Here is a 19,838-nt window from a genome sequence, read left to right as displayed (position 1 = left end):
AAAGGTCCCCTATCCCTATTTTTAGTGGTAAATAAGTTATTAAGAAAACGCCTAGTATTTTCTACTAACATAGCATAATATTATATTTTTATCGTAATTAATAATGCTCAGCTATCTTTTTATTTATTACAATTTTATCATATACATTAATAATATTATTCAATCTTAATTAACACTGTTGTTGTAATATTATTCCAGACTCTTTTCACCGCTATTTATGGCTATGTCAATAATACAATATCTTTAAGAAATTATTTCAATTATTTGTAATAAATCTACAATTTATCCTCAGAGTAAGAAATGTTACTCAAATGTAGAATGTTGACTACTTTAAGTCAGCCAAAAAAACAAAATTTATACATGTATAATTAAAACTTAAATATAAAAATATGCCGGTCAAAAACTTCGCTATTCAGTTCAAAATTTTATTTACCCGTATAAATTTGCATTCAAATATTGCCTATAATTAAAAAAATAAATAAATAAAAAGGAGAAACGATTGCATACTAATTTAGTTTTTCCCTCCTCGCTCCCCAAAGATAAAATCTATATACACTCAGATGCCCTTCCTTCCTCTCTGTGAGAGCTTTGACCTCTGGATATTTAAGTGGTTGTGTTAGTTTGAATTATTCTGGAGTTATTGGGTGTCAAAATCATGTGCTCTTTCCCACTCTCGTACACAAACCCCCCCAAAACTATTGCAGTTTTGCGATGTTAGATGGAACCCCGTGAAGGGTTGGAAGGGTCTAGACGATCCAGTAGGTAATAAATCGTAATCAGCCATCTTTGGCCCACAAGTAACATTTTAATCAATGTTAATGTACACTAATTTGCAACTGCTGCATGCTAGCTCTAAATTGGAACACTCCATCCGATTAGTATTTATTTTAAATACATTAAAAAATTTATCTAATTTTTTTATAATTTTATTAAATAACCGTAAAAGGATAGCGTAGCGTAAATAAGAGCATAAGAGTAACACTGGTTAATTAATATAGATATAGATTGGGCTAGAGTCAAAATAAAAAATAATTGGGCATGAGTGGTTAGGGCAGTACAGGAGGAGGTTGTGAATCGAAATGGATCCAATTATATGGTTGATGAGTCCCAATCCAATGAAATTTATGCTCACCAATAATAATTAGACGTGCAAGCTCGAGATATCACCCCCATCCTACCTTACCTAAGGGTGATTACTTAATCAGAGGGAAAAGTGAAAGTTTTTAGTAGAATGAAAGAAAGTGATGAAATTTTATACTGAAGTGACTTCCAATAATATATTATGCCTCATTTGCTTTGAGATTAAGAAAATTTTGTTCTAGATTCGCATTTCTAAAATTATTTCTCGAACTTAGAGAAAAGGGATTCAAATATTCATTTGAATATAGAATAGTTATGTAATAACTATTTTTGATGTAACATAAATATGAGGTAGAGGCAAAAAAAAATCAACTAAAATATTCTCTGCGTATCATAGAATGCTAAAATATAACTATTGTATATACAGAGAATATATTAATATTAATATGTAGTCATTGCAGTTATAGAAAATTTTATGTATATACATATTACACATATATAGTCAGTCTACCCATACTATCCATCCGCTTCATATTAGATCAAAAAATATTTTAGTTAATTGTTTTCTCTACCTCATATTTATGTTACATCAAAAATAGTTATTACATAACTATTATAGATTTAAATGAATATTTTCTACGAATAAAATGGTTACATGTTAAAAGATCTCTATATATATATAATAGATGATAGAAACGAAGAGATTTGCAGAAAAATTGAGCGTGAATTATTAGTTTGTGGAATGAGATAGATGAGTGGTGGGAAAGAATTAGAAGATTTTTTAAAATAATTTTAGTCAAATCAAGATTAAAAGTATAATTAGATTTATATGCGGTACAAAATTTAATCCAAATGAATAGTATTTTTAATTTAGAGCATGGATAATTTGATGTAAAAAGTTAGTAACTATGCTCTCTTTTTTAGAAAAGAGAATATAAAACGGTCAAAATTTAAAAAAATAATAACTTTAAAGAAATAAAAGAAACTCACTTCACACACTATTTCTTTCATCCAAATACTGTAAAAAAATTGACTTCCATTTTAGTTGTCCCTTCAATTTGTACTCCCTATCAACTAAACGCACCCAACAAAATGCTCTCCAACCCTGAGTGCAGTAAATTAGCTGCTTGGCAAGCTATGATTGGCTGTGAGCCAATTATAACTGCTATGTAATATGTATTAGTACCAAAATAAATGAGCTAAAATCGCAACCATATAGTATACACTGCTATGCGCCATTACCAGGTGAAACCAGTACTTAGACTTTACTCATAACGTAATCCCACCGTTTTGTTACTCTGCCGCAACTGTAATGCGCCACGGTGTACGCCACGTCACTTACCTCCTGCAAACGTGTCATCACGGCAGCCGGATATGCTACGTGCCTTCACGTGGGTATTTACCCTGCCGACTTGGCTTCACGAGTAGAAGCACATACAACAAATGTTTTGAAGCCGTTGCCTCCTTCCCCCGCCGCTCCTCTCCCCATGCCGCATGATTAGCTAAAATCAGCTGTCATCTAACATTTCTCCTTTGACGTCGGCCCAGTTCTTTCACCAATTAATGCATGCCACGGAGGCCTTCGCCGATTTCTTAGCAGCGCATCGATTCAATAAAGCAGCTAGACTTAACAGCGGATCTACATCCCCTTCTTATCGGGATAACATCGGATTAACTAATAGGAAAAAAGGGGCGAAAAATATCCCAAAATATATTAGATAAAAATATCGTCAGAGAGAAATCTGAGTCTCGGGAAGCCATTGGAGGAATCGGGGTCTAGCTCGTGAACGCTGGGTCCGTCAAATATATCCCACCTTATCCTGTGGTCGCCACATGCTTGTATAAATGCCGCTACGGGTTTCCCTTCAACTTCATTGCCTCTTCTCGAACCTATCTTCTCTGCAAGAGATTGTTCTAGGTTTGTCTAAGGCAAGATGGCTCTCCAGGCTTCCTTCTTCCCATCAGCTCTCTCTGTGCACAAGGAGGTAACGCATTGAATTGTCAATGGCATACAAAATTTCATCCAATTTGAGGTTCTTGAACTAATTAAGTGGTTTTTATCAGGGAAAATTGGGTGGGAAAGTAAAGGACTCGGCATTCTTCGGACTTTCTCTTGCAGACCATACTAGGGCTGAATTCAATCCTCTGGTCAGGGCAAAGGTAACACTTTTGCCTTGGCATTGTTGTGGATTTATTATATCAGCAATGCTAAAGATTTCTTGCTTCCATACTTCATGAATTTGGTCCACATTAGACCAAGTACTAAGAACCAAAAAGAACATATGACCAGTTTATTCTAGCTTCATCCTACTAATCTCTAGATGCATGCTTGCCTGCAGAAGCTGAACACATCATTTGCAGTAAAAGCCCAGACGACAGCAGCAGCAGTTGCTGCTCCTGGGCTCAACAAAGCTGCCACTGAAGGAAAGAAGGTTCTCCGAAAGGGCGTCGTCGTGATCACCGGGGCCTCGTCCGGCCTAGGCCTCGCGACCGCCAAGGCGCTAGCGGAGACCGGCAAATGGCACGTCGTCATGGCGTGCCGCGACTTTCTCAAGACCGAGAAGGCCGCGAAGTCGGCCGGCATGGCGAAGGAGAGCTACACCGTCATGCATCTCGACCTCGCGTCCCTCGACAGTGTCAGGCAATTCGTCGACAACTTCAGGCGCTCTGAAATGCCACTTGATGTGCTGGTGTGCAATGCCGCCATCTACCGCCCTACTGCCCGCGAACCGACGTTCACAGCAGACGGCTACGAGATGAGCGTCGGTGTTAACCACCTCGGGCACTTCCTCCTCGCCCGCCTGCTTCTCGACGACTTGAACAGATCCGATTATCCTTCAAGGCGTCTCATCATTCTTGGATCAATAACTGGTACATTTTATTTAAAATCTGATATTTTTCCTTTATCTGCTAACGCATCTGTGTTGCTTACAATTCATCTCGATCGTCAGGAAACACAAACACCTTGGCCGGGAACGTGCCGCCGAAGGCAGGGTTGGGAGACATGCGAGGGCTCGCCGGAGGCATCAATGGCCGGAACGGCTCGGCCATGATCGACGGCGGGACCTTCGACGGCGCGAAGGCATACAAGGACAGCAAGATTTGCAACATGTTGACAATGCAAGAGTTCCACAGGAGGTACAATGAGGAGACTGGCATCACATTTGCCTCCCTCTACCCTGGTTGCATTGCCACCACTGGCCTCTTCAGGGAGCACATCCCCTTATTCAGGATCCTCTTCCCTCCTTTTCAGAAGTTCATCACAAAAGGTTTCGTCTCCGAGGAGGAATCCGGCAAAAGGCTCGCTCAGGTATATAAATTTATTACCATGAGAATAAGACTGCGTACATCTTGCGAAACTTCTTAGCTAGTTTTTAGCCTCTACCGCAAGACTTACCCACTGAATCTTGTTGTAAAATTCCAGGTGGTGAGTGATCCAAGCCTGACAAAGTCAGGGGTGTACTGGAGCTGGAACAAGGCCTCAGCATCATTTGAGAACCAGATGTCTCAGGAGGCAAGTGATCCTGAGAAGGCCAGGAAGGTGTGGGAGATCAGTGAGAGGCTGGTTGGGTTGGCTTAGCAGGAAGTCTTGGGGATTGAAGCTTTGGATCCTGAGAAGGGTTTGTAATGTTGTATTATCCAACTGTGGTGGTTTCTAAGACCACAAGGCCTGCCTCTGTTGCTAGTAGAGCAGTGTACAATTTTTGAATCAGGAAGGAATAAAATACTTGCAGGCGTTCCTTTTGTTCATGTGTGGTTTCTATTATCTCCTCAAGCTGTCACTATCGCCTAATATGGAATTATAAGCTGCATCTTTTATTGTATATGAAACATTTATGAAGATTAATTCTATAAATTATGGAGAAAAAAATTCGATGTCTAAAATAATACTTCCAATATATTGTTAATAACTAAGATTACTTATTCGTCTGAACGTAATTGTAAATATGACATCATTATTATATCATAATTAAATCCCAGTCTTTAGTCGAGCTGGGCGGAAATAAAACATGAACATCCTATATTAGATTGTGATAGTGGTCAATTAATTTTACACAATGATCATTACGATCATTATTGTCTACTCATGACTATCTTTTGAATCATAATTTACACAATATACGGATAACATCAGTATAGACATTCTAAATCTACATATTTTCACTATATACATGTTATATATTTTTTTTGAAGAAAAAAATACATATATTATATAATATTGCCAAGTATATTATAGTTTTATAGCATTATAATATTCAACATTGATTCAATCTTCAAAATATGACAAAATAGGTCAGATTAAATTTAATCGACCGAATCAGTCAAAATTTGGCTACATATTTGCTATCGACACGAATACAGTTATTTTTTGGATCTAACCAGTCATCTGCGCGTTCTTTCTATTTTCTATTCGATCGTCTTTGTCCTCATCTTTTTCCTCTTCTTCGTCGTTGTTGAGAGGCAGGCATCGGTGGACAAGGGTAGGCTCACCATCCACAGCATAGTCTCCTCCCTTTGGCCCATCCGCATCATTTAGCTAACCGTTTTAGTCCATTGCATAGGAGAATAGTGCCCAAGTCGTGTTTGAGATTTTGCTTTCTAGCTAGTTTGGGTCCTCTTTCTTCAGTTTATTTTTCTTAATTTATAGATTTTGTAATATTAGTGTCATTTCTCTATTCTAACTATGAGATTACCGAGTTGTTGCCTGATATATGTACTACAAAGATTTTGGTGACAGTGTCAAATTATTAGCTATACATTACAATATCTATAAATCCTTGGAGAAGAAAGAAAGAAGTAGCTAAATTAAGAGTATTATCCTTTCTATTAGGATCTACGAAATTCGCAAAGGGCAAGATAACACAAATAGAAGTTGTAGTTCTCTCCGTTTTTATCTTCTTATCCATATTCAATATATACTTGATCCGATTCATAGTTGTTTCTCATATTTAATTTTTATTTATATTCATTGAGCTAAGATATAATTTTATAATTTTATTATTTATCTACTATTTATATTTAAATTTATATTCAGACCAAAAATATAAACCTGATATATGAGTCTAACGCTATTCGATTTATCAATAAAATCAATCATTTTGTCTTATTTTTTATCCAACTAAGTTAAGATAAAAAACGTAATAAAATTTATCGTGTTATTATAGATAAAAATAATTAATATATTTTTTTCCCTAGATTTCCTTGAAATACATAGAGTGAAAGAATTTCATATTTGGGATATTTAACACTTGTTCGGATAAGAAAACCGCGATAAATTATTTTGGTGCTTGAATGCGAGCTGGGATTTGGGACGCGGAATAGAGATGGCCTGGATCTTAATCATCATCGCGGCGATCTCGTTGTGGTTGATCTCGCTATGGAGAGTCCTCTCTTCCACCTCTTGCGTGCCGTCAAATCCACCATTCCTCTCTACTAGTGAGCTCCAAACCTTCTTCTTCTTTACGATTCCCATGTTTTTCGTCTAATCCGTCAATCTAATCTCGCAGGACCGGGGAAGAGGAGGAATGTGCTGCTGGTGGTGGCGCATCCAGATGATGAGTCCATGTAAGTCTTCGGCTCTTAATTTTGACCTCGAACTTCGATTCCATGGGAAATGAACATTTTCGGCGTAGCATATCGATTTAGGCTGTGGTTGGTACGAGTTCTAGGGTTTAAAGGAGACTTAGATGCATATTATATGTTTAGAGCATTCTATTCAGTTACAAATTCTTATATCTGCAGCTTCAGTTGAAACATTGTTGTTTAAGTAAGTGGAGTTCTTTGGATTAGTTCATTTAGGGTTAGCAAGTTGTGGATATCTTTGATTTAAATGGAGTACCTGTATCATTAACCTATTTGAAGTGCTCTTGGAGAGAAGCCAATGCAGCTATAGTACGCAAAACAGTGACAGCTTTGAACAACTGAAATAAGGAAGTTACTGTTATCATTGCACGTTTTGCTTTAATTTTTTGGGTCTACACTATTTCATCTTCTCCCATTCCATTTCATACTACAGTAAAACTGCAATAATGCCCCATGCATGAATTATATATCAGCCAGCATTGAGTGGATCTCATCAAAATGCCAGCTTAGTTATTCTGTTATCAGAATTAGATTCGTCTTGTAACTAAGAAATTTGATCCGGACAAAGAAAATAAGGTCAGATTATAAAGTAGTTTAATGAAATTATCAGTTAGGCTACATGATTTTTTTTTTTTTTTTTGCTTTAATTCTTATTGTATTCAATGACTTATTGGTATATTTGGTGCATTAACGCAGGTTTTTTACTCCAACCATTCTTTTCTTGAAATCAGAAGGGCATAATCTTCACATTTTATGCATGTCAATAGGTACAAGATATGCCATTTTTTTTTTAAATTTGCATCCTAGCTCAACTGGATATTTGCACTAAAGATACATTATTGTTTTACTTGTTAAAATTGTCTTAGAGTGATGATTCAATTCATAGGCAAGTAAATTATTGTTTTATAAGTCTCTCATGCCCAGCCACAGACAAGATAATGGCACAAACAAATTTGTGAAGTTGTAAGTTTTAAAAGGACTACTTTGCATTCATGCATATAGAGATGAAATTACTATGAGTTCTAAATAATGCAAAAATGTCAAGATTAACTTTATCCACCACATTAACTCATAATGTACTGGAGAATCTCAAGACTTCATTTGGTTGTGGTTGTTGAAAGAAAATTGTCATTTTACCATAAAGAAGTTGGCCTCATAAAACAAACTCCTTTGATGTCACATTTATTAGTTTGGTCAGCATTGGGATGGTAAAATAAAAGCTATCCCTTCTTGTAAGAATCAACTTCTGAGTATGCACTTAAATGTCACCAGCCTTAAGAGCCCAAACCATCTACTGATGGAGATTATGATTTTTGTGTAGTTCAATTTATAATAAATACTCTGAAGTGAAACTGTTTTTTCCTTTTATCTAGGCAATGCTGATGGCATGGGAAATATCCGTAAGGAAGAATTATACCGAGCTTGTGCCATTCTCAAGGTTGTAGATATTTCTATCGGTTGGTAAAGGTACCTTTGGAGAATATGTTTTTCATTTAGTTTGTATGATATATGTGTAACTCCAGCAATTCTTTTGCAGGTTCCACTTGACCGAGTTCAAGTTCTGGACCACCCAAATTTACAGGTATCTCTTTAGAGCTGATAGTTTCTAAATTCATATTTAATTATTTATTCTTCTAGCATGTACCCTACTTATTTGCTTTAATGTTCATTTCAGGATGGATTTGACAAAAGATGGGACCATCAATTATTAGCAGGACTTATTGAAGAACAAATCAAAATATGGGATATTGACTCAGTAATTTCTGTTCAAGCCAAAATTGATATGGAATCTTTCTATTCTTGATATTTTCTTCATGATTCCATTTTATTTCTTGTCCTAAGATTTACAAAAATAAGGGGCAACTTTTTTTTTCCATCTGTTCCACTCTTTTTCCTTCTTCTGGTTGGATCTATGCGCAGTTTCTCCTGTCTTCTCTTCCCTCAAACAGGGTTTCCCTTTTGAAGATATCATATGATACTTTAGCTTCCATCTTGAAATCAACAATTCCGAGATAATATCCTCTAGGCTTTAGCCTTCATATTTTAGTCTGCAAGATTGACTTAAATAGCTTATAAATTACTAGTAAAATTCTTTTGTGAAATATAACATACTTCTAATGCATTGGGATTACTTCTAAGTGAAGAACTTTTTATCGTAACTTTCACTTTAATTCAATGTTTCTTCCAAGTATATCATCATACCTTTTATTGTTCCCATATATCTTTTTTTTTTTCTAATTTACTGTTTAGTCCTTAGTTTCTTTCCCCTTTGATTGGGTTTCCTTATATTCTCTTATCCAAAAGTAGTTGTGAAAAGTGGATATTAAAACTTAAAAGTATAGAGGCTTTATCAATGTCAGAATGTAGACAGCTTATCAATAGTGATAGTATGTGCCTCTAATGCCTCTCCTTGCTTCTAAGTTTTGGCTGTTAACTGCTGTCATAAATTAAAAGAACTTCATACAGTTGTTAGGCTGGTCTTCATGATCTACATTATGCTGCCTTTTTACTGTAGATTTCCTTGAACTCCATCTTTTTAATTTGATCATGCATCCGTTAAACTCACTGCATTTGCATCATTTTATTTTCAGGTAATTACTTTTGATAACTTCGGAGTGTCAGGTCATGGAAATCATCGTGATGTTCATCATGGAATTTGGTTAGTTAACTTATCTTAGCGTAAGCTTAGAGTTACAGTTCTTTTTATTAACTTTAAATCACATAGTCTGGCTTAATAATTGAGCATACTTGGAACATAAAACTCCTCTTGCAATATTCTTAATAAAAAATTTCTTGATTTTCTTGTGAGCAGCAATCTCCGACATGAAAAGATACAGAAGGATATTGAAGCCTGGGAACTTGTATGATATTTCCACCAAATTTTTGTGAAGTATATGTTGCTGTATATAGAATCCATTTACTATGTCTACTTTATGTATTTGATTCTATGATTACCTTTTACTACTGAATTTTCTGTATTATGGAGTTGAAAAATAAGGTTGATCTTTAATATTGCATTATCAGTACATGTTTCATTGACAAATTGTCTTGGTGGTGCTACACTTGAAATTTGGGTATAAAGTAATAATAGAATGGGTACTAACCTGAGAATTTTCTGTGGAAATTTCAGATCAGTACAAGTACTCTTCGCAAGTATTGCGGCCCAGTGGAAATCTGGTTATCTTTATTATGCTCTTTATCATACTCAGGACAGAAGATATATTGCTTACCAAACAGCAATCCATACAGAAGCTATCAGGCCATGGCTGGACATGAGAGCCAATGGATTTGGTATGTATATTAACCTTCATATTATAACTGTTAATACATGCAAAATTGCCCATTGGAGAAGATTGACCAAATCAATTATGCAGCTTCATGTCTTGATCAGGGAAAAAGGAAAGTTATTTCTGCTTCTGCTCTGTGGTCTATATATCACCAATTTTGAACACAGCTACTTTACTTTTTTCCTTGAGGCATAGTTTGTAGTTCACAACACCCATATATCTTTGCTTATTCTGTGATTGAGTCTGCAATTTATTCAATCAAATGAAATCTGACAGGAGAGTATCACAAGAAACTGAGGAACTTTGACCTTCAAATATTTCACAAAATCAACGCTTGCATCATTTTCCCCTCTGTTTCATATTCTGGAATATCTTATCATGTTTTTGCAAGCATGATAATCCACTCAGTAAGTGGTTTCATTATGCCGACTAAGATGCTCTACAAAGATAAGAAAATGTCATTGGTTATTGTAGTTTTAGTCATGCGGAATATTAATCTTGTAAAATTAATGCATTTGCCAAGAGAATGGATATTCTTGTGCCCTGTGTGGTAATTTAGTGTACCATGATAAGAGAATCTATACATATAACAAACAACTGATGATAATTTACCCATATGTAGGCCTTTAGTACCTGGCAAGTAACTTATAGTACGTTGAGATGTCAGACTTCTATTGGACGAATTTCCTGAACTCTCTGCATACACCTAATCATTAGTACATTCTGGTCATCTGCACTGCTTCATTTTTAGCAATTCCAGGAAGACCAACAAGTGCTGCTATTCAGATATATTACCACATGAGACCGAGTATGACCACTTGTTTGAATCTCTTCTCATAATCAGAGTTCTTGTTGCTGTGCAGGTTTCGGAAGTTATTCGTCCTGTTCTCAAGTTATACATATATGAACATGCTTCGGAAGCTCGACATCTAGCACAACTTTTAAGTTACGACAATCAATTCTTACACACACACACAATATATATATTTCACGTCATACTTTTCCCTGACGGCCCATTCATGTCTCAGGATCATCAGAATGTCTGCGGGAGGGTGGTCCAATGCATCCCTGATTGCTGCTGATGTTCATGAATTGAATGAGATCAGAAGTTTCAAAGCTCACGTCAAATCAAGAACAGTTCTGATTATCATGTAGGTTCTGTATATGGTAATCTGCTTTACGAGGGAGAAATTAGAGGGAATTGTGCAACGCCTATGCCATCTTAGGATATTTCCTCAGGCGTATTCAGTTTGTAACTTTCTTTCTCTGGATACTCTGCTTCTATTATATACATTAAAGCTGGTATGGTTGCTATGGGTAGGATTTTATCAGCGCAGGTTGGCATCGAAATGCAAGGTTAAACAACAGTTAAATAATCAATGGAGCTTCCAGGTGTATCCAATTTACTTCTTACTGTAGATGTGACCTGAAGAAGAATCCAGGATGCCCCTTCGTCTAGAAGTTGATCTAGTTCTAGAATGATGAAGTACAGTATGCAGTTTGTCCCCTTCGTCTATAAATTGATCTGGAATGACGAAGTTAATCGAAAGCAGAAGAGGTATAACTGGATTACGGCTGACTATACAATTGCAGCAGTGATGTCAGATTTACGGAGCATTGCCTTTGCTAAAATTTTATTAGCGTTTACTTGTAAACTAGTATAATGTATAATAATTACATTTAATAAGATACAGAGTTAACTTTATAATTTGACACGTGTCTAAAATACCTTTTATAATGAATAAATAGAAAAAAGAGAAAAAAAAATTTGAAATGATAGTTAATTAAAGTATCGTCTTTTTAAAAACAAAATAGTAAATATAAAAATATTAATTAAAGAGAAAAGAAGAGAAAACTAGATATTAATAAATTAGTATTGAAATAACTGATTATTTATTAATTACAAAACTAATACTAAAATAATTTCTTTCTTACTGAGATAAGTGATTGAAATGGTAGTCCTTCTACCAATTCCTTTTTCAAAAGTACAGGATATTTAATACGGCTATTATTATGATACAAGCTCAAAGAATATCGTTGAGTGGTTGCCCTAATGGTGGTGTTCAAACTCAGGATCGCTGCTTAATGTGCAACTGTATGTACTCTCTCTCCCTGTGACAAATTACATCTTGAAGGATTACTTCATATCTATTTATATCTCATCTAAATGCTAGAAAATAATAGAAAAATGAATTGGCATGAATGAATAGGAATGAGATTTGGTGGCGATCAAGTAAACTCTATATATGGGTTGATTGGGGGATCAACCAAATCCATGGAAGCCAGCAGAACTGTAGGAACTTGAAAGTCTCGGTAGCTTGAGAATCGCAAGAATGCCAGCAGCTAAGGAAAATACAGAAGCAACGGCAAAGGCAGGGATGTTTCCTCCTCCAAATAGAGCATCCCAAGGACCGGCACCGATGGATACTATCATCTGCAAGCACATCATGGAAAGTTTGATGAATCTTTCTCAAAAATTTTGCTTCTCTATAACATGGCAAAAAGAGATAAATTTTGTATTTCAAGAAATTTATAATCAATTAGACTACTGCTCTTTTCTCTTCCATTATCCTACTTATGCAGAGATTTAAAAATTTCCTGCAGTGTACGGCTATGCACAAGGTTAAGTTTATGGCTAGTGGGTGACCCAAAATTAAATTTGTCATATTTGGAAGACGAGGAGCATGTCCTAGCAGGTATTAGATGCAAACAATTTGGATAAGCAGAAAAGATATTGACAAACCTGAGGAACGACGATTGCAAGATTTAGAACCCCAGTAGCCAAACCTACAAGCAGACAAATGCATCACTGAGACCGAGAACTAGAAAGGTCGGGGAAATGGCGGGAGAAATTACAGTCAGAGGACAAACCTTGTCCACCTCCTGTTCCGGCAGTCAACTCTGCAGTCACGGAGAATGGAACACTATATGTGATCTGCACCATGCAGGAAGAGCAAGAGAGAAGTGAATCCACAATCCCTTAACAACTATGAGCAACAATGGATGCCAAATTTATTGTGTCACTTGATGCTTACAGCGAGAGGAAATCCAAGAAGTGAAAAAATCACCAAAGCAGCAATCCTGATTGCCTTGTTCCCTCCAATAATGTGCTGAATGCCATTAGAATAGTTACCAACTGACAGCAAACTTAATATTGTTGTGGCAGCCATGCAGATAAACACAGTGAAGTTGCTCATTGCCCAGACTAATCTTGCACCAATTGAACGACACATTGGGTCGATTAGGAAAGAGCTAACACCAAGAACAACCTAATCGAAAAAAAAAGAAATTAGATTCACGCTCCCAGTAATGTTTATAATTACAAATATGTATGCTGCTGTGCATGTGCCTAAACATACTTAGTATCATGATTATCCCTGGTTACCCTGTTGCAATTATATGGAGTATTTCAATGGATAAACTTGGAATTTGTATGTCACTAAGCAGCCAAATGTAATTCATTAGTTAAGATTTTTGCTGACTGGGAATCAACTTAACCTTTTCTTATGTTATTGGGGCAGCAATACATCTATCGCTAACTTGACATTTATGTCAAACTGTTAGGAAGATTTCACTTATGAAATTAAATATTTAAATCATAGAAATCACCATGAATAGTGTGGACCTTACTTGCAGCAGGGAGGACCGAGTTATGCGTTACAAAAATTTAAACAGAATATATTCATATATATGTGCAGTTAAAACATACTAAACTAATTGCTCACGAGTTCTTACAGAATTCAATAGCAAACCAATTGCACCTTCTCTCACACCATTTTGATAATCAAGCCTCTGAGTTGAATTCCCACTTGGATCCCCATGGTAGACTTCACGTCCCATCCAGTCCGTGTCAAAAAGGAAAAAGGGAAACCATGACAGCTGCACAATCAAGCAAAAGAAATTGGGCCTGGTCATCATCAAATATTCTACTAAATAAGGTCAGTGAATCCATAAAGCGAGCTAACAAAAACTTTTGAAGTGTGAAGCAACATAAAGAGAATTTAATTACACGGAAAGAATTGCTTTCTTCAATTGTCAATTACATACCCAGGTAAGAGCCATGACAAGAAGCACGGAATGCATTCCAGATGGTAAGTGTCTCAAGCTTGTTAAGATATTAACCAAAACAGCTCCAGGTCCATCATTAAGAGTTTCAACAGGGTTCCTCTTCACATCATAATCAAACATCATAGAATCATCTGCAATAGCTTTACCCACCAACATATTGCTTTCAGAATTTTGACCGTTATGTAACTTCCCATTGCTTTCATATGATGAATCATGTTTATTTTGTTGGGAATTCTGAAGTAGAGGGGAAGAATCAGATAAGTGGTGCACAGGGTTAGCTTCCAACTGAACTTCTTTAGCAAAGTATAGAGTGACAAGCATACAGAAGAGGAGGAACACCTGCGTACATGATAACATTCTTCTCAAACTCCATCAAATGAATGCGTTGCAATTTCAAGAATAAAAAGTTATAAAGAATGACATCTAAATAGTAGCTGACGCCTAGACATTGTGGCAGCACAACTATTAGGATTTAAAAACTCAGGATGGGTAAATAATAGAAAATGATTAGGCAAACCAAAAATCAAGCAAGAAAAAAGATAAGAAACTTCCAATTCTAACCAATGTTGATATATCACAAGATTGGAGAACACCAAAAGAAGCTAAATTCTATTCAGGACCCCAAAAACAGAAAGAAAAGAAAACTAAAAGCAGTAAGCAACATAATGTATCAGATTCTACAGAGAAATAAGACTTCAATGAATTAACAAGTCACTAAGTCAAAGAGAACTATTAAAGAAGTTTTAGAAAAGAATTTTCATTTTGAACATTTCTATAACTTTTCCAGCAGTAGACTTTGACAACGAGCATGGTAGGATCATAAACTGACAATGTATTAGCTCAACAATCTTAATCTACTCTTAAGTGTTCAATAAGAACTTTCAGTGTTGTGAACCACATCTTACTCAGTGGAGACAAACTATGTCAAAAATTCAGAAAACAACCTCTGGACTTGTTGTAAGACAGTAATTAATGACTACACCGAGCACCTGCCTTGGATGAATCTTCCACATGTTAGTAATTTGGCAAATATTTTCAATATCCATTCATTAGCAACATTGTATGAGCACATCTTCTAAAAGTGTAACAACGATAAATTATAATAGCCTAATATTCACTTTAAATATGCAAGATACTAAAAGCAAAAGGAAAAATGTCACTAGAATATTTTAGTCAGTTTTGCATACTTTTTCCTCCACACTGACTAATTAAGTTAAATAGTGAAACAAATAAAAAGAGGCATGTAGAGAAAAACCATATAAAAGCTTTTTAATGTTAATATGAGAGCTCACCACAGCAACCAAAAAGGCAGCTTTCAAATTCCCACAAACTTCACAGCAAGCTTTTGTTGTCAAAAATGGAAACCACCTGCAGAATGATGCAACTTAGGACTGACTGAAAGGGCATCACTGTAGAATGCTAGCATAATAATAGTGAAAGGATGCCGAATATTTAATTGGGTCACTGCAGAACTCACATAAAGAAAGATAACATATAGCACAACTGCCTCTTGTATGACAATGAAAATAGTCATCAGACTAAAGGCAGTGCATGGCCTAAGAAAATAGTCATCAGACTAAAGGCGGCGTCATTTTGGCATATTGCTGTGTAAAGCTCTGTCAGAATAATGCCAGAAAGGACAGGAATTAAAGTGAGAGTGTTAACCCTGCAGGCTTCTAGATTAAGAAATCAAAGAGGGTAAAAGTTGAATGGTTTGAATGATAAATCCTTGAAGAAGAGTTCCAAGATGAACTAGCTTAAATGTATTGATCCACAAGACTGTGAGGTGTGAGACTACCGGATAATTCAGTATTGCAGAAAAAAATTTCTATATTATGTAAGGGACGAATTTTTTATTGGCATAATTGGGGCCAAACCTTGTTAGAGGCTAAGGTTGATGAAGAACAGTTCCTTTCGTGTTCTCAAATTTCTTTTGCCAAGCGAAAGACAATTGATCTTTTTCAAACTGGGGTTAAAAAATCTCTAGAGGCTATAGGTGGTAAAATTGATGCAATGATAGATAATAGGACAATGACGAGGTGACAAATGGAATCTTTGTCTTTATGTTTGATATCCTAAATCCTAATGATTAAATCGCAATAGTGCATGGAAAAAATACTGTGGAACTCTTGATATCATTTCTGAAGTGCAAGGATTTGAACAAGATTACTGTTAACCCGTCACATTCATACTAGTTGAAGAATCAGAACATCTATAATGTGCACATGATATGGCTGGCGATAAATTGATCTCTTATTAATCCCAAACCAAAAGACAGTGTTATACCCTCTTCACTTTTAAAGTTTAGAATAGGAAAACAAAGGATATGCCCTACAGTAAATAAACACAAAATCTCGAGATTATTAGCTTGGATAATATCTCTTGGGAAGCACAAGAACTGGTTAACATGGTCTACTTGGACTAGTTAAATGTCTTTTTAGTTCTATGAACTGTGCAGCTACATTAAGTGACTCAGGCGAGTGTCCTTGCTTCATATCTTCTATAATGCATCATTTTGATTAGGTTTGACAAAACAAAATGATAAGGATATCAAGGTCTCCATCATGTCCTTCTGTCCTATATATAATCACCTTAACATTTTAGTTAACAACTTACAATACCCATCAATTAGAAGTAAGAAATTACTCTTATTTAATAAGACTATTCATCAAAGAGACATTACAATATCATATGCACTTCAAAAACAGAATTACTTTAAATCTATCATATCTGATGTACCTGTGCCAATTTCCACTAGCACCAGATGAAAATCCTAGAATATTTCCAAGTGCCATCCAAGAACAAAATATTGCATTTGCAGAGTTACATTGGTCGGGGCCTGCAACAGTATATTTGGGAATCAAATCACTAGAACTCTAGAAGGTTAGGTTTGTCCATGGTTGTATACACCAAATATTAATGTAGACCTAATTTGCAGTAAAGCAAAGCCAAGAGTAATATTCACCTGAAAGATCAGCCAAAAGAGCACGGGCTGGACCCTACATTTTATACAACCACACAATGAGAAAGTATTCAAGCTGCATGTGACTTGGCTTGGTGTGAATTTGTGGTACCAACACAAGTTGGGATTATTACAAAAGAGCAGTGGAAAATTTTAAATAGTCTTACTTGCACTGTATTGTTGGCGAGATCCAACATCCAAAAGCCAATAATAAACACAGCAGCCGCTCGCCATCGTGGACCTTTGTAAGTGCTGCATATGCAACGGATTAGCTTAAAAAGGGGGGAGAAAACTTCTAGATGAATACATGATACATGATTATTTAGACAAGTTAAAAATTACCTGCAATGTTCAGTAGTATCACCAAAGAAGTACCCTATGTCTGCAGAAAACCCTATTAAAGTTACCTAATTGCCAATCAAATTTTATATAATCAGGGCAATGAAAGAACAAGTAAAACATGACATCAGTATATTTCAACACTCACAGCGAGACAGATCATGATACATCCAACAAAGATAAACGGTCGCCTCCTTCCATACTTCGAATGGCATTTATCACTCCATATACCAACACATGGTTGAACCTGGCAAATGAAGGGATAAAAAAAGGACATGTCAAATATATATATGAGGCCTTAGTACAAAATTATTTCCAGAAAGTCAGCAATATAGAAAAGTTATAACAGCAAACAGAAAGATTTGGGAAGATTGAAGACTTAAATCCTATCACTATCACTGCTAAACAATCATGCTGTTTATAGAGGCAATTTGAAAAGGCACATCTGCATAAAAATTTCTAATGCAACTTTACAAAGCAATCAAAATATCAAATATCAAGATATATATCATTTTAAATGGCATGTAGAAATCAACAAGTGATACCTAATTAAAGGACATAGATGCCAAAACTTACCACAAAGCCAGTAATAGGCCCGCAAAGCCAAATGAATGAAGAGAAGGCATGTTGTATTCCTAGTGTCTGCGCCAATAAGAGAGTAGTAATATCAATATCAACTTCTGCCTTATTTGCATTCTACAGAACTTATCCAACTATAATAAATTAAGTGCACCAAAGGAAAATTTAGAATAATTAAATATACGCCACTGAGAAAAACATCACATTCAGTTTGCATAATTGATATGGATAAAAATCATAGAATTCTTAAAAAGATAAAAATTAGTTCAAGAACAACATCAAAACAATGAAAAAACAAAATTCCACATAGGATCAATAATTGCCGCAAAGAATTCAATTCAGTGCCAAGCCTATAATTTAATAAACCACTATAATAACAAGATTAAACAAACTTTAAACTAAGATCTACGCTTCGTTAGAATGGAATGCTCTTTCCTTTCATCAAGATATACATATCCTATTCCAAAATCCACTGCATGACATCAGACATCTCAATGATTATAGATCTGTTGATGCTCCCACACAAACACAAAAGTCCTTCCGACAGATCTAAAAGCTCACCTGGATGTAAGGGGTCAAGAGCGAGAGCTGCAACGCCCACCCGAACTGGACCCCAGCGCCGACCATGCAACTCAGCACCAGCGTCCTCATGCTAATCCTCGGCTTCCCCCGCGAAGGAGAACTCGTACTCGTCGGCGAGGAAGAAGACGAAGGCAAGGGCGAGGAGATCGGGATGGCTGTGGAAGCCCTAGAGATCTCATCGATCTCTCCATTCCGATCTCCGTCGAGGTGGACGAGCTCGATATCTGCCTCGTTGAGATGCCGGTATGGCACCCGGATCGAGACCCCGCTCATCTCGTCGGATCCGTATCTGGATCTGGGAGACAGGTGCTGGTAGATCGAGGAAGAGATCGAGGATTTGATATAGGATTAGGGTTTCTTGACGGCGAGATCTGAGAGTGAGAGAAGGGAGAGGATGGAGAAGGAGGTGGTGGATTTGAGAGAGAGAGAGAGAGAGAGAGAGAGAGAGAGAGAGAGAGAGAGAGAGAGAGAGAGAGAGAGAGAGAGAGAGAGATGAGTTCCGTCGCGGTGGGGGTGTGTTAACTGTCAAGGGAGGGAGAATTCGAGCGCTAAGTATGTGGTCGCGGGGTCACGTGGAGGGGGGGATCGGACGGACATGGATGGAATTGTTGACTCGCGTTATTTCTCACTTCTTTGCGGCAATCTGAAGGGAGCTGGGCAGCTGGCCCAATAAAATTTCGAGAATTATTCAAGGTGGAACCCACAAGACGCGAAAAATTAAATTTACTTACTAAATTAAATAAAATAAATACATATAATGTGCCTCAAGCTTAGATATTGGATCGACAAGGAGCTAATTTTTTTTCTAAATATAAAGACATTTACTCTTGAACAGTTTAAGATCATCTCCACTTTAAAAGGGCTACCGTTTAGATATTATAAAAGATAAATTGTATATATTTTTTAATTCTTCTAAGAGTGTAGTATAATATTAGGTTATCGTGCAAAATTATGTCATTTTTCAGTAAGAAAGAAGGATGCAAAAATACTATAATGTATATCTTCCTCTTATTTCTCATAAATAATTCAAAGTGTGATACTTTTCTCTCTCATTAAGATTGGCAAATAATGGATTCATAATATGTTCTCGAGTTAAATTATAATATTATTAAAGTTTTATTTCTCACATAATGAACTCATGCTAAGCAACACCATAACTAAAATATCTTAAGATATCCTAGTTGTAAGCTTTTATCTCTTATGTCATATAGGAGGATATCATTGTCATAATCATAGTTATAGCCAATGTTACAAAAAGATGCTACAAATTTATTTTAGAATTGATTGTTGTAAATCTATTTTTATATATTCCATAAAATAAAATATATATTCATAGAAAATGTCCATGTTTTTAAGCT

At 36.0% G+C, this 19,838-nt stretch overlaps 3 protein-coding genes across 5 annotated transcripts; 2 read left to right on the top strand and 1 right to left on the bottom strand.

Annotated features, from left to right (window-relative positions):
* Positions 1 to 2,506: 2,506 nt before the first annotated feature.
* Positions 2,507 to 4,830, top strand: LOC140780260 (protochlorophyllide reductase). The gene is made up of 6 exons (XM_073129574.1): positions 2,507 to 2,594; positions 2,659 to 3,065; positions 3,145 to 3,240; positions 3,420 to 3,951; positions 4,032 to 4,390; positions 4,505 to 4,830. Exons 2-6 carry the CDS (start codon positions 3,015 to 3,017, stop codon positions 4,658 to 4,660), a joined length of 1,194 nt encoding a protein of 397 aa, XP_072985675.1. The 5' UTR covers positions 2,507 to 2,594; positions 2,659 to 3,014; the 3' UTR covers positions 4,661 to 4,830.
* Positions 4,831 to 6,312: 1,482 nt separating this feature from the next.
* On the top strand, positions 6,313 to 11,264 carry LOC140796614 (uncharacterized). Of its 2 annotated transcripts, XM_073149681.1 has the most exons (11): positions 6,313 to 6,516; positions 6,588 to 6,645; positions 7,360 to 7,430; positions 8,037 to 8,101; positions 8,201 to 8,245; positions 8,339 to 8,419; positions 9,255 to 9,322; positions 9,476 to 9,524; positions 9,794 to 9,954; positions 10,814 to 10,895; positions 10,979 to 11,264. In XM_073149681.1, the coding sequence occupies exons 1-10, from the start codon at positions 6,405 to 6,407 to the stop codon at positions 10,881 to 10,883; spliced, it is 780 nt and encodes a 259-aa protein (XP_073005782.1). In that variant the 5' UTR covers positions 6,313 to 6,404; the 3' UTR covers positions 10,884 to 10,895; positions 10,979 to 11,264. The 2 variants fall into 2 exon arrangements, with proteins under 2 accessions (XP_073005782.1, XP_073005792.1); XM_073149691.1 differs by lacking the exon at positions 7,360 to 7,430 and having other exon boundaries at positions 6,321 to 6,516.
* A 630-nt stretch (positions 11,265 to 11,894) lies between these two features.
* On the bottom strand, positions 11,895 to 19,000 carry LOC140796600 (sucrose transport protein SUT4). 2 transcript variants are annotated; one of them, XM_073149664.1, is made up of 14 exons: positions 18,460 to 19,000; positions 17,896 to 17,961; positions 17,468 to 17,566; positions 17,323 to 17,387; positions 17,148 to 17,232; positions 16,984 to 17,017; positions 16,758 to 16,857; positions 15,311 to 15,386; positions 13,998 to 14,357; positions 13,686 to 13,829; positions 12,986 to 13,219; positions 12,822 to 12,885; positions 12,694 to 12,737; positions 11,895 to 12,384 (listed from the first exon to the last, which is right to left on the bottom strand). In XM_073149664.1, the coding sequence occupies exons 1-14, from the start codon at positions 18,751 to 18,753 to the stop codon at positions 12,214 to 12,216; spliced, it is 1,836 nt and encodes a 611-aa protein (XP_073005765.1). In that variant the 5' UTR covers positions 18,754 to 19,000; the 3' UTR covers positions 11,895 to 12,213. The 2 variants fall into 2 exon arrangements, with proteins under 2 accessions (XP_073005765.1, XP_073005771.1); XM_073149670.1 differs by having other exon boundaries at positions 17,323 to 17,362; positions 18,460 to 18,990.
* Positions 19,001 to 19,838: the final 838 nt, after the last annotated feature.

Source organism: Typha latifolia, chromosome 1 (genome assembly GCF_019914945.1).
Source record: "Typha latifolia isolate L0001 chromosome 1, TyphaL0001v2, whole genome shotgun sequence".
Taxonomy (NCBI): domain Eukaryota; kingdom Viridiplantae; phylum Streptophyta; class Magnoliopsida; order Poales; family Typhaceae; genus Typha; species Typha latifolia.
The sequence above is the reverse complement of the archived record's forward strand: the minus strand, read 5'-3'. Positions and strand labels throughout refer to the sequence as shown.